This window comes from Manacus candei, unplaced genomic scaffold (genome assembly GCF_025592945.1).
Source record: "Manacus candei isolate 608988 ecotype Guabito, Panama unplaced genomic scaffold, ASM2559294v1 h1tg000033l, whole genome shotgun sequence".
NCBI classification, from domain to species: domain Eukaryota; kingdom Metazoa; phylum Chordata; class Aves; order Passeriformes; family Pipridae; genus Manacus; species Manacus candei.
Window position 1 is genome coordinate 2,593,381 of NW_026138081.1, and position 14,777 is coordinate 2,608,157.

Genomic DNA, 14,777 nt, shown 5'->3' on the forward strand with positions numbered 1-14,777 from the left:
TCAATGATCCTTGTGGCTCCCTTTCGACTTGGCATATTCTGTGATTGTGTGAATTTCACTGTTGATTATTAACTGCATGTTTATAATTTACTGATTGCTTACCTTGAAATACTTGGTACCGTACTGAATTTTCGAACACTTACATATATCAACTGCAACATAAGCAGTATTTTATGCTGAAAAATCAGGTTGTATATGTCTCAGATTGGGCTTTCTGAATTCATCAGTCATTTTAGCTGTAACAGTGGTAATGTATTGGCTGTAACATATTGCCTTTGCTGAGTCAGTAACTTCACCTAGTTCAGTATGTGGATGTTATTCAGTAAAGACATCTATAAACCAAATAACAAGAAAAAACTAATACTGTCTAGCTATCAGTTGATGAATGTGGCAGACATACCCTATTCACAAAATGATACAGCATTTCTATGTGACTAAAGTTTGTACCATAAAGCCTGTGTTCAAAGCAAATTAATTACACATAGGCAACCTAACTTTTGAACTTTTGCCATTGGAAATTTAAACTCTTTTTACTGCAAATGTGTGAATGTGTGGAAGGTAGAGGACTGCACGAGGAATGTATCCCGTAGCCTGATGATACACTGGAGTAAACTGAATAGGTTAAAATTATGTGGCTTGGTGGTAACATTGTAACATCTGAAAAGAGAAGAAAAAGAGATTTATTCTACTGTTTTTATCACATTTTATATGAGCTGCATTTCACTTATATCTCCTGAATGAATGCTTGAAAACTATCAAGTCCTGTTAGGAATTGCATACTTTTTGCACAGAGTGCTCTGAGTAGCTTCCTTACTGCATACTGTCATAAGCAACTTTTTCACATCAGCCCATTTTTCATCTGTTGCAGCCTTTTGAGTACTGTATGAGCAGAGATATAACTCTTCTTCCTGAATTCATAACATTTTTTCTCGTGGGGCATTAGATAATGACTAAGTATAATCTCATCATATATCTCCCTTTTGCCATCCATTTTTGCCTGCCTTCCATTATAAGAAAAATATAGTTTGTATAATTTTTTACAAGTTCATGAAAGATTCTTCATGTTCCTTACCCATGTTAAGTGCTATAACCTTGTTGTCCTTTGTGTTTGTACAGTTATCTGCAAATTTACTTTAAGATGAATGAGAAATTATTTTGTACATTTCAGAAATTCAGTTTACTATAATTAAAGAATTTTTTCATAATTTCTTTAAGATTTCTCTTAGTTAAAGATACTAATCTTGATAAGAAATGCTGTGTTAGGAATTTACATAATACCAAAATTTTTAATTGTTCTGGTTTCAGACTCCTAAAACTGTTTATTGATATTTATCAGTCTCTTGCAAAATGTAATTGTTTTTGTATCTATTAAAATCAGAATTACAATATATAAAATTTTGATGTAATATTTATTTTGCTGTTGTAACAAATTAACCATACATGGCTATTGGTATGATTTTAAAGTTGTTAAATAGTATTTTAGCGGTTGCTTATGTCCTTTAAATAGGTCTAGACTCTACAGTATTTTGTTCTACTTCTCACATTCCACATTTGTTCTTGTTTTTGTATTATTGTGTCGTCATATAATTGGTAACTTCAGAAATAAAGAGTGCTAGCCTTTTTTCATCATCATCAAAAGAAACCATGACTGATAAAATAATGACATTGATAGTTCCTTAGGTGAAATGCCTAGTATATGAAAAATGTTGATTTAAAAAAAAAATGCTATGTGATTTTTTTTTATATAGGTATATTTAGAAATTTATGTCTGAACACCTGAATAAATGATTGCTTCTGTATTGTAGGTTGTTACCTACCTGGCAGGTTGTGGCTTGCAAAGCTGTCCAGTATTGCTGGCTAAAGGATATCCAGACATTGGATGGAACCCCATAGAGGGTGAACGTTACCTGTCATTCTTACGATTTGCAGTTTTTGTTAACGGTAAGTGTAATTTCTTGGCATCCAAATTCCATCAAATGTTTCCTTTAAATTACTTTCCTAACCATAAAAATGTGTTAATGACTGAAAAGAGGTTAATGCATATTCTTCTCATTACAAATGCAAGATTCTTGGTATATGCCAATTATTGTAAATTTTTTGAATCTTCTTAATTGTATTTTTTTCTTAATCTTTTTGCAAATCACATAAATTAGTAGATTAATCTGTTATGGTTGCAAATGATTCCTCAAGTATTTACATATACTCCATACACTGATTATAAACATAACAACTGAGCACTGATTTTACACCTATCTTGGCCACTACACCATTGGGAGATTTAGAAGCTTATAATTAAGGCATTTTGCATTACAAAAAGTAAATTTCCATAATCCTGAGCAATCAATTTTTGTAAAGCTTCCTGACTGTATCTTACATTTAACATCTTCAAAAAAGATAACATCTTCTTCGATAACTTGCTTCTGTGGGCAATTTCCTTTTGCAATTTATTAAGTAAATATGTTAAAATCAAATCTGACAATCTAAATGCCACTCAAGAATATACTTCAGCTCAAGTGAATTTTTTTTTTCATCAAAATAGTAATTTAGATTAGAGATTAGATGAGACCGGAAGATTTATCAGTGTACCACCTGTTTTATCTGCCAATATGGAAAGTGTTTTAAAGGGCAGCTAGGGGAGGGAAAGGGAAATAATTTTAAACAGTATAAATAAATGCTAACAGTGCTCTATAAAATTAGATGAAAATAACTCCAGTCTTTCTTGTGATAGTTTATTTAGTATGAAGAGTAAACTTTGATGGATGGACTGCTAGTCAGTAGAATCAAGTTTTAATTTCAAGTGTTTTGGTGGTTTTATTTCTGAAAAACAGTTCTGGTTGGGGTTTTAAATCTTCTCATTATTATGGGTTTGGGTACGGTTCAGCTCTTTTGAAATTAAGTTAGTAATTTCTTTGTGTCCTCTCCTTGAGAGGATAATTACAAATAAATTAGTAAAATGTGGGTTTTGAGACAAAAGCAACAAACACACTTGTAAACATATGAATGAATTTTGGTTCTGGCCAATGAATCCTTGGAATAAGCAAAGCTTCTTTCTTCAAGCAAAATTCTTCATTAACTTGACCTATGAGGTAAATTAGAGCAGACTGCAAGATATTAAAGCTATTTTCAACAGTTTGATATCCAATCAGAAGGGATATGAAAAAGAAATATATATACAGAGAAGGTCAGAATGAGAGTCTAATGACAAATGCAGTGTACAAGCAGTTGAAAATGTGAACTAATAACTCTTCATAAACTTTTATTGACTTCAGTGAGTGATATTAAGGATTAATTTCACCCTTGTTCTTGAAGCAACTTTCTTTCCTGCACATTCTAAATTAAAATTACCTGCAAGGGTTTTTTTTTCTTTTACTAGAAATTGCAATTCTTACAAATGTATCACTGGTGTGTCAAAAAACGCCCGAATCTAGATAAATTTTTAACATTTAAATCTAAATTGTATTGGAAATGAGCTACTCAAGCCAATATTGGCAGTGCTTTTATTAAACTAAAAATTAATTACATTTTATAATTTTATTTGTGTTTGCTATTTGATTCTGCAATGTGGATTCAAACAGCCCCTTACAATTTGCAAGAGTGTTTCCTATTTGCCTCCTCAAAACATACATAAAACATGCAAGGATTTGGTAGTATCTGGTAATTATATGAATGTAGTGCATGTTTTGATGGTCATTTGTATATCTATAGTGAGGTATGTAATGTGTTTTTTTGATAATAGATTTTACTTAATTATTTCTAAAATTTTCACTTGGAAGGCCTTAGCCAAATGAAACTAAAATGGTTGACTTTGGGATTTTAAATCCTGGTTTTTTCCCTGCTGTGTGAAAAGGAGCACAAAAAAAAAAAAAAGAGAATAAGAAAATTACCCTAAACAAAAGGCAGAATCTCTGCAAAGTCAGTAAATAAAGTTTAGAATCATTGAATCCTTTTGGCTGGAAAAGACCTTTATGGGTTGGAAAATACCCGTAAGACCACTGAGTCCAACCATTAACCTAATACTGCCAAGTCCACCACTAAACCATGTCCCTAAGCAACACATCTACATGTCTTTTAAATATGTCCAGGAATGGTGATTTCACCACTTCCCTGGGCAGCCTGTTCCAATGCTCGACAACCCATTCACTGAAGACATTTTTCCTAACAACCAATCTAAACCTCCCTGGCTGCAAGTTGAGGCTGTTTTCTCTCTCCCTATGTTCCCTATGTTCCATATTAAGATCATACCAGTGTTTTAAGTTGCAAAAATACAACACTGACAAGTTTAAAGTGTTTAGTTGCTCCTAGAGCCAGTCAGTCCCAGTTATCTCACCTACAGTGGTGTCTTCCATTGACTACAACTTGGCTGGTAACACCACTGCTGCTCTCAGCTAAACTACAGTTTCTAGTCCTGTTTTTTGGTGACTGCTAAAGCTACAACATTCAGTTTAATATGAACTTGTTACTGTCATTCTGTACTGATTTAATATTGTAGCTTGCATGTGAAATATAGATACTTATGGTCCAGGCTACTGAAATCATAAGTTCGCTGACTGTGAACTGTTTCTTTTCTTGCAATTTTTCTTCCTACATGTCCCCTAATTTCATATCATCCTATAGATTATCAGTATTCTTTATAAGATAGCCACTATGAATTTCTAAACAGTTGCATTTAACCACAAGCTGAGCTTTTGGCACAATTATTGTTCCTACCACTAACTGCAGTCCACAAAGCAGTTAGTTACATGGAAAGAGTTCATTTATATGAGGATTCCTTTTCTTAATGACTTTTATTCAGCAAGCACCTAGCTCACAACCTGTTTGCCTGTACTGAATTTATAGAATACTTAAACTAACTCTTTTCACTTTTAAAATATGCATACATTTCCCAAACAAGATTCTTATAAATGGGGTTGTTTCAGGCAAGCCGTGATCTTTAAAACTGATTTTAGTGCAGTTTTTATATATGAAAAAAGAAGTATCCCATTTCAGGCTTTAAATAGCAAGCAAATTTAACAAATATTTAAACATGCAATGGAAAGTATCAGGATATTTTACTCTAGGTATATTCAATCTAAAATACAATTTATTATTCTTTAGTCATATTGAGAAGATTAAACTCTGAAATGAGTTTTCCACTGATGAAATACCAAGCATATAACATTAAGCAACATTCCTTGCTTTAGTTTGCCTGTTAAAATTCAAAGAACTCTCACACCCTCGTCTGGATGGGATGGAGTTAGTTTTCTTCATAGCAAGTTGTTTAGTGCTGCACTTTTTATTTATGATTAACAGTGTTGATAATGTGCCAGTCTTTTGAGTGTTGCTGAGCAGTGTTTGTGCAGCATGAATGCTTTCTCCTTTGTTTTCATACCCTGCCCCTTCCCCTCCTTTGCTGGCCGCAGTTAGGTTCAGGGTGGGCAAGAGGTGGACACAAGTAAGACAGCTGGTCCAGACTACCTGAAGGGATATTCCATACCATGACATTGTGCTCAGCAATAAAAGCTCAGGAAAATGAGGAGGAAGAGGGGAACATTTGTGATTATGGAACTTTTCTTTCCAAACAACCATTATGTGTACTGGGGTCCTTTCTAGAAACTGGCTGGGCATCTGCCTGGGAAACAGTGAATGAATTTATCTTTCTGCTTTGCTTGTGTGGTGGATTGACCCTGGCTGGATGCCAGATATCCACCAAAGCTGCTCTATCAATCTGAGGTTTCCCATGGGTTCACAGCCTTCTTTCTCACCTGCTCCAGTGTGGGACTCCTCCAGGGGCTGCAGGTGGATCTCTGCTCCCCCACTGGCCCCCATGGGCTGCAGGGGCACAGCTGACTCATTGACTCACCATGGTCTGCACCGTGGGCTGCAGGGGAACCTCAGCTCTGGCACCTGGAGGACCTTCTCCCTTCCTTCTCCACTGACCTTGGTATCTGCAGAGTTGTTCATCTCACCTCTCTTCTCTGGCTACAATTACATCTGCACAATAACTTTTTTCTCCTTCTTAAATATGTTACCACCATTTCTGATTGGCTCAGCCTTGTCTTGGCATTGGCTCTGTCAGACCTAGTGGAAGCTTCTGGCAGAAGCTTCTGGTGGAAGCTTCTCACAGAAGCCACTCCTATGGCCCTCCCTGCTGCCAAAACCTGATCATGCAAACCCAATAGAGTTTGCATGCATGGCTTTCCCTTTCTCTACTAGACAGTCATTATCTAAATCTGTGAGTCGTCACAACTTCATTCTATTTTCTCCCTGTTCTTCCCACCCACTCCAATAGAAGACTTCTGGCCTCTTGGGACTATTAGCCGTTATACCAGAGAGATTAGTCTTTGCCAGAAAATTAACCTTCCAAAGTGAACTGTTCTAGATTGGACAGTTCTAATGCAGTAAAACTTCTGCAAGGCAAGTCTACACTAGCACTTTTAAACCTCAGTACAGTTTTGATAAAGCATATCCAATGATGCCAACTTGATACACTTTTGGTTTCAACTATTAGGATGAGGATTTGGTTTATATTTTGTAAAATTTAGGAGAAAAATTAAGTTTTCTTCTGACTTAAGTATACATTTCTGGAGAAAGTTTGTATAGTGTTTTTTGGTCCTCAGGTGAAAGTGTTGAGGAAAATGCAAGTGTTGTTGTCAAACTCCTTATTCGACGGCCAGAGTGCTTTGGGCCAGACCTTAGGGGAGAAGGAGGAAATGGTTTGCTGGCTGCTATGCAGGAAGCTATCAGAATCTCAGAGAATCCTACTCGTGACCTTCCTTCCCAGGCATATAAAAGAGAAGGGTAAGTAAACGTGAAAGCTTGTTTGGCAAATGACGATTTCATAGCGGATTCAATCTTGCTTGCAATAAGTGGATAATAGACCCTGCTGTGTAAGGCATTATACAAAACTGGAGCATTAGAGATTCGCACCCACAAGCCATTGTCATATGGAATTCATAAAGCATGAGCTGGGTAAAAGTGGAATGAGAGTTACAGAGAGAGAAAAAACCTGACGGACAAAGCAAAGGAGAAGGCTGTTGTGGAATGAAGCTAAGGTTAAGTAAAAGAGGAAGATAGAAGGCTCATGTAAAGTCACCTATTACTGTTCAGTTACATGCTTACTCTAGGGATAAAAATGCTGTGGTCCAGAGCCAAGGAGAATTGAGTATGTCTGTTTAATAGTCTCTGGATCATGTCTCTAGCTCCAGAAAAGAGCTATAAACTTACATTAGCAAAAATGCTCACTGTTATTCTTTACTTTTTAGTGAGGAGGAGGAGGAGGAAGAGGAGACTGTGCACATGGGTAATGCAATCATGTCATTTTACTCAGCTCTCATAGATTTACTTGGACGCTGTGCACCAGAAATGCATGTAAGTTCATTTTGTCACTTGCTCAGAAAATGTAGGAGATTTGTAAACATAACTGTACATCTCTAACTAAACCTTTCTCTGTTTGAAGAGTTCTTCCCTTCAGAAGGTAGACTTTATTGCTTCTTACTGTATCTAGATAAATTGATTCCCTGCAAGCTGTTTATAAAAATCATGGTCTTTTGATTTCTTTATGCTTTCTATTTATCTAATGTTTTGATAATTTTTATATGACTATGGAATAAAAGCAAATATGAACTTCTAGTGTTGCACAGTTAAACAAGCAGTCTAATAACAATTTCTGAAATTGGCCCTTTACTGTTCTCTAGAAAGGCATAAAAATAATTTTCATAAGAATGTGATACAGAGCTGCTTTTGTGTGCGTCGATGAAATATGGTGCCCACACCAAATGAATACATGGAAAAATATGTAAAATATCTGTTTTAACTGTGACACCCATAAAAGCCACAGGGAAGACTTGGTTTTAGTTAGAATGACTTTTGCTCTTCAGTGCTTAAAATTCTTTAGTAGTATAAGCCCAGATGAAAATGCTATATGTATTTCAATACAATAAGAAGGAAGAAGTTTGTCTTGTAGCCTGCCTACTTACTACTACCAAAGCTATTAACTTTATTAGCTGTACATAGCTCTCTGTTGCCAGAGACAGTAGTTCTATGTTAAGAAAATTACTGGTAGAGATGTTCAGACACAGGCTATGAATACCTGATTTCTGCAAGAAGTTGAAAGGAATCGGTCACCTAATTGTTGTTAATGCCTTTTGAAATTTTTATGGCATAGAAATAATAGAAAAATGCATAGCCACATCATGCAGATTTGCATCAGCGTAAAGAAGCAAGCTGAAAACCTGGTACCTAAGATTCTGTAGTTAACATGAGTATTTCAGTAAGTTTCAGTTTTATCACCGTATCTGATTGGTTTAGAAATCTTATCACTGTGGAGTTTTTTGTGTTATTGGGAATTTATAATTTTGTGAAATCACTCATATGATATCAAAATAAGAATAGATGCAAAAGGAGGAACAGCTGAAAATTGGCAACTTCATTAGAGTTTTCAGATAAATTGAATTTCTGTGAATTTTCTTCCAGTGTTTAAAAAAATCATATTAATATAAATATTTTGAGGAAAATTTTCTTATGTCCATCAGTACTAAATTTCTAAATTGATAAACTTTTTCTAACAGCTTATTCAAAGTGGAAAAGGGGAAGCTATTCGAATAAGATCTATCCTTCGATCTCTAGTGCCAACTGAAGATTTGGTTGGGATTATAAGTATACCACTAAAGCTGTCAACAGTTAACAAAGGTAACAACAATACTTTTATTAAACTAGTTATCTTTTATAAAAGTCTTTTGGCACATTAGCATTCAAGTGTAAAATAAAGTGGTTTTGTTAGAGTTAAATATAAGCTGAGAACTGTTCTTCAAATTTTAATTTGATCTGTATCAATTAGAGCTGCTCTAATAGCACAGATGTTTGCTCCTGTGGATCAGAGACTGTAAGAACATAAGAAATACTTTAAAAGATCACACTAATGGGCTGGTACTTTGTCTTCAGCAGTGGCTGTAGAGATGCTACCACTTTAAGTAAAATGTGTGAGCTTAGGCTCAGTCTCTTTGTATTTCCACATCATCCAGTCATTTGTTTAGAAAGATCAGTGTATCTCTCTGCCTATCAACATCTGTTTCTGGATGTGGTATCCAAGCATGTATTTAATCTCTTTAGAATAATGTCTCTAGTCACGAACTCCTGTGGCAATAAGTTCTAGAACTTCCCTATTTGCTACATTTTACGCATTTATTAAAAAGAAAAGAAAAAAGAAACTTATGCTCTACAAATTTTAATTAACACATTTGAATTGTAGTGTTTTGGGATTTGGTGTATAGCAGTTCTTAATTCACCTTGTCAGCTACATAAGTAATATTCTTAATTTCAGTTATATCCTTTTCCAGTCCTCATTTTGTAAAACTTAAGAATCCAAACTTTTCTTAGTCTCTGATCATAACTGCTCCACTACCTTAACTACTTTAGTTGCCTAATGTGTACTTTTGCTATCTCTATTCTGCAATCCCGATATATGGAAAACATCTGTGGGATGCACACAAGACCTGAGCAGGTTGTACTGATAATGTGTGCACACAAGTGTTTGGTTTATGTGTTAATTTTCTATTTTATATATATACAAATAGCAGCAAAATGATACCCTCTCCCGTATTCTGAATACCCCTTTCTGATGGTGTCCAATATCTTGTTGACTCATTTGGCTGCAGCTACACGTTGAGTTGATGATATCACAGACTTTCAATGATGACCTCTGGATCTCTTTGTAATGTCAGTTACGAGCTCAGCATCGTGTAGGCATGTCTTATTTTCCTGCAGATGCATTAACTTGGAGTTGTCTTCATTGAAGTGCATCTGTCTACTTGCCCAATCAGTTTTGTTAATGATTTATCCAAACAGAAGACTTTTAAGCTCCTTTTTTTGCTTTCTACTATAGGTCACTGATGACTTTCAGTATAGAGTCCTGTTTGTCCTTGCTTGATTAAAATGCCACACATGCATATTGCATTTTAATTACCTTTGCTGTTTCTTGGAACTGTACTGGTTATTTCTTCCATGACTTTTTCAGAGGAAGTGAAAATCAGGCATATTTGCTTCTGGATTGTCTTGATCTGAAGAAGATGCTCCTCTATACCTATTGTCTTTCCCCCAATTTCTAGGTATAATGTTCGATTCTGATCTCTGATGTTTAATCCTAGATGCCTGATTTCTCTTTTATTATTCACAGAATCACAGACTATGCTGAGTTGGAAGTTGATCAGTCTCGCAGTCTTGGTCTTCCAGCTCAGGGCACTGAGATCCCCTTGGTCTGTTATCAGTGTTGAAGACAGAGGCAAAGAAAGTGTTAAGTACCTCTGCCTTCTCTCTGTCCCTGTTTGTGAGGTGACCATCAGTAATGGGCTGATGATATTTCTATACTGCCATTAATATATTTGAAATATGTTATATATAATGCCATTAATGCATTTGAAAAAACTCTTTTTATTGTCCCCTAACATTTCTGGCCAGCTTCAACTCCAGTTGAGCTTTGACCGTAGGAATTTTCTCCCTATAGCGGCAAGCAGCATCTCTGAATTCTTCCCATGTCACTTGACCTTTCTTCCACTGGGCATACACCTTCCTTTTTTGCCTTATCTCCAAGAGAAGGTCCCTGCTCAGCCAAGCCAACCTTCTGCCTCATCTGCTTGACTTCTGTGTCCTTAGGAGGCGATGTTTGAAAAGTGACCAGCACTAATGAACCTCAGCACCTGCAAAAACACTTTCACAGGGGACCTTACTTTCTAATTCCCTGAGCAGCCTGAAGTCTGCTCTCCTCATATCCAGAGTTGAGATTTTACTGGCAGTCTATTTCTGTACTTGTTCATCTTGTCCCATAATGATTCCCTCTTTTATAATCAAGCTGACTAAATCCCTCTTCTCTACACCACAATCTCACCCATCCTTTGAGACTTTGATACTCTACTTCGATATCTCTGCCTGCCTCACATAAGCTCCTCCCGTGAAGTATAGACGAGTTATCATGGAATTCTCTTACACGTCATGAAGCCACTCAGTGCATCATACAGCAATCTCCTGCTTCCACTGCCTGCTACTTCATATCCTTGGCAACCCTGTCTACCACCAGGGAAGCCTCTGTGCAAAGGGTGGAGTGGTTCTTCTCTTAAGATGTTATCTTTCCTTCCCAAGTAAATATCCAAGGTATCCCAGGTAAACTATCCAAGACAAACCACCTAAGTACCTCAAGGGTTGCCACTGTGGGGTTGAGGCTCGGCTGCAGTGTTGCTATCCTGTTTCTCTTACTACTCTGATTCCTCTATTCTCTCCTCTGGAGAATGAGACTATTCTCTGAAGACACAAACCTTGTGTACTGTGTGTATACACAGAAGACCTGAAACGAGGGTGTGGATCTGCTGCTCTCTCTGCATCAAACTGTGTAGCTCCGTATTTGTACCTGGATCCCTATCTAACACTGAGGTTGAGACTGACTTTTTGTCACTGGAACTAACAGCCTTCTTAACACTTTCTGTTAAAGGCAAGTCAGTGAAGACTTTTTTCACCCTCTTTACTCTGGAATTCAAAACCAATTCAGAATCAGAATTCAGATTACAGAGGTGTATTGATCATAGCGTTCTTGCTTCTTGGATGACGGTTGATTCTTTCCTAGACATGATCAATATGGTTATCCAGGGTGGATTTATTTCCACAAGATAACTTCCAAGGTAACCATAAACCCCAAAATTTTCTGTAAAGCATAAACTCAACAGAGGATGAGGGGTTTTATGGCATTATGTTCTCCATATTTCACATTAATTTCTCTGTGTTCCATGGGCTATAAACTACCAGTCTTCCATATTCTTCTAGGGCAAAATAATTTATTCTCCTTTCTGTCCTTCTGTTGTGCTTTCTGCTTCACAAGAATTGTGTTTACCCCTTTTCAGTCAGCGATGTTTTATCAGATACACAATTGACATCAGTCAATAGCAGTTGTTATTGTCATCTTCCCCTTGGATTCCATGTTCATTCTAGTCTAGTTTACATGAGAGAAAAATTAAACTTCTTAACCTTCTTTGACTTCACAGTTGCTGTGTTTTTTTGATATTTGCAGTAATACTTATTTTTAATTTTACCATGTAAGCGTTCTCTGTAATAATAATGAAACAAGTTGAATGTTTTACCATTCATTTCTAAGCTTTTAAGAGTGAAAGATTAATAAACTGCAAAATAATAGGGTTTTTTAAATAGTGAAAACTTACTATTCTTTTTCAGCATACAAGAAAACTAAACAAGAATATAATTTTCTTTGAATATGTGATTTTACACACTAAATGCAATTATAGCATCTTTTATTGTCTTGGTGTTTCTTGTTTTATGAATTATGTACAATTAAAATTTGCATTATATATTTGTGCAGATGGCACAGTAAATGAACCAGACATGTCTGCAAGTTTCTGTCCTGATCATAAAGCACCCATGGTACTCTTCTTGGACCGTGTCTATGGTATTAAGGACCAAAGCTTCCTCCTTCACCTACTGGAAGTTGGATTTTTACCAGATTTAAGAGCCTCTGCCTCTTTGGATACAGTATGTATTTTACTATGGAGTTTAGGTGCAGTGGATAGCTATAGTGGCCTGTAAGTGTAAAAAAATGGAATTTCAAGTCAAAATGGCTTTTTTTAATAAAGGTATTATAGGCTTGCTATGAGACAAACCAATATTAATTCAGTTACTACTAATTTATAGTGCTTAAGTCTGATTACAAGCATACAGTAGCACCTTATGAAGCAACAATGTAAAGTAGTTTAAAAACTTTTAATACAGGTTGTACAGTAATGAAATAAATAGATTGAGTATACGGTAATAAGCCTAATGATTGCTTTTATTTTATGTGTACTTCCAATAATTACACTGAAAATCCATATGTATGAAGAAATTAATGAGATGAAAAGTACTACTTAATGTTTAGTGGGTTTTTCTAACCTTTTAAAGAAAGAATCTACATATTCTCTTCTGCCACTATTGGTTAAAAGTGCAGTGGGGCAAGACATAGGACAAAAGTGGATGGCCTGGATTTTCTCCAGTTGAGAAAAAAATGAATTTTGTCTTCATGTGTATACTGGGAATATCATGTTAGCACCCAGCCACTAAGGGAACCTCAGGAGTATTTAAGTATTATGTTTTATAGACTTCGTATTTAATAACCTTTACTCAGTGTGATACTAACAATCATTTACTACTTCATACAGGTTTCTCTAAGTACCACAGAGGCAGCTCTTGCACTAAATAGATACATTTGCTCAGCTGTGTTTCCATTACTCAAAAGATGTGCTCCCCTCTTTTCTGGAACAGAGCATCATGCCTCTCTGGTTGACTCCATGCTTCACACAATATATAGGTTATCCAAGGGACGGTCCCTTACAAAAGCACAAAGAGACGCTATTGAAGAATGCCTGCTTGCTATTTGCCAGTATGTATGACACCTGTGTATAGATTGATTTCTTTTGTGCAGAATACGTATTTTAACAATTTCTTTCTTTGTGTATAGTGTAGAACTAAGATTATTTTATTCTTGCATGAAATAAATGACCATTGTATGAGACAATTTTTTTTCTGAAGAAAAAATACATTTAATTTTTCCATTCTGGGTACTGCACTATAGAGGCTTATGGTGATATAGAATAAATTCTGATTATTTGTAAAAACAAAACCCCAGTAATTACCAAAAATGTTCTGGCAAGTCTGACTCTGTGTGTTGAGGACTTAAGGGATCAATGTGTTTGTATTCCAAAAACAACTCCTAAAGCTGGTCCTAAAGCTGAACTGAACACTGAGGAATTGAACCTTAGGAATTGAAATGTTGATTTGGCTTTCCCTTAAGAGGGCCAAGAAGTAGCATAACTTTCTGTGCTATATCATTCTATATGTAGATGAGATTCCTTAAGCACCTACCATTGCTTTTACAAAATACTTTTAATGACTGTTTTGTATCCCAATATGTAAATTCAGTTTTTATTTCATTTTTGCTGAACCGTATGACATTTACTAATAACATTTTTTAAAATTACAGCCACTTACGTCCCTCTATGCTACAACAGCTGTTGAGAAGGCTAGTTTTTGATGTGCCGCTGCTCAATGAATACTGTAAAATGCCTCTTAAGGTAAATACTTTCTGTACATGCATTCAGCATGAAATTTCAAAATAAACTGTCATCATCATGTTTTTAAAAACATAACAGGCAGGGTGAAGCAATGTGAAATTAATTCTCAATTGAAAATAATGTAACCATTTTATAAAGTCTTTCAAATTTAATGAAATGTTTGCAGATTTTTTGAAATCTTGCCTAATGTAAACAGTACATAGTAAGTTGATTATGCAATTTTGTTTAGTGAACTGTTGACTTTCTCACTACTTCAGCAAAAGAGTATTTGAATGTATCAAGTTAAACGTTAGTGTTATCTCAATATCTTTTCTGCTGCTATATGAACTATAATAAGTCTTGGTAGGATGTATAGTCCAGGAATGAATTCTGAGTGAAATCTGAGACAGGATACAGGGAAGAAAATTGACCTCTTATTTTTGAACAATCTGTAACAGAAGTCTTATTCATCTTGTTCTGTAAATAGAGAATTAAAAATGTGAGATTTTGACTATTTTGACAGGTTTGCTTCACTTTCCCATTGGATAAAAGAGCCTGATCTTAGGTCTTTAGGTCTTCTTACGGAAGAATTGAAATTCTGTCATACTCTAAAGCTGAGCTGCCATATTCACAAACATACTCTGGAGCAGCATTAATTTTTTCTTAAAAATGAGGTGAAGAGGGAGTGTTTGATTTGGAGTTTTAATTATTATTTTCCCT

The 14,777-nt window shown here is 35.6% G+C and overlaps 1 protein-coding gene across 7 annotated transcripts in view; it reads left to right on the forward strand.

Moving 5' to 3' along the window:
- Positions 1-14,777, forward strand: part of RYR3 (ryanodine receptor 3) — a 215,996-nt gene that overhangs the window by 120,162 nt on the left and 81,057 nt on the right. For all 7 annotated transcript variants that reach the window (XM_051791763.1, XM_051791765.1, XM_051791766.1 and 4 more), the window contains exons 43-49: positions 1,806-1,941; positions 6,597-6,777; positions 7,242-7,347; positions 8,547-8,667; positions 12,335-12,504; positions 13,167-13,387; positions 13,988-14,078. In XM_051791763.1, coding sequence (XP_051647723.1) covers positions 1,806-1,941; positions 6,597-6,777; positions 7,242-7,347; positions 8,547-8,667; positions 12,335-12,504; positions 13,167-13,387; positions 13,988-14,078 — 1,026 coding nt within the window. The remainder of the gene's footprint in view (positions 1-1,805; positions 1,942-6,596; positions 6,778-7,241; positions 7,348-8,546; positions 8,668-12,334; positions 12,505-13,166; positions 13,388-13,987; positions 14,079-14,777) is intronic.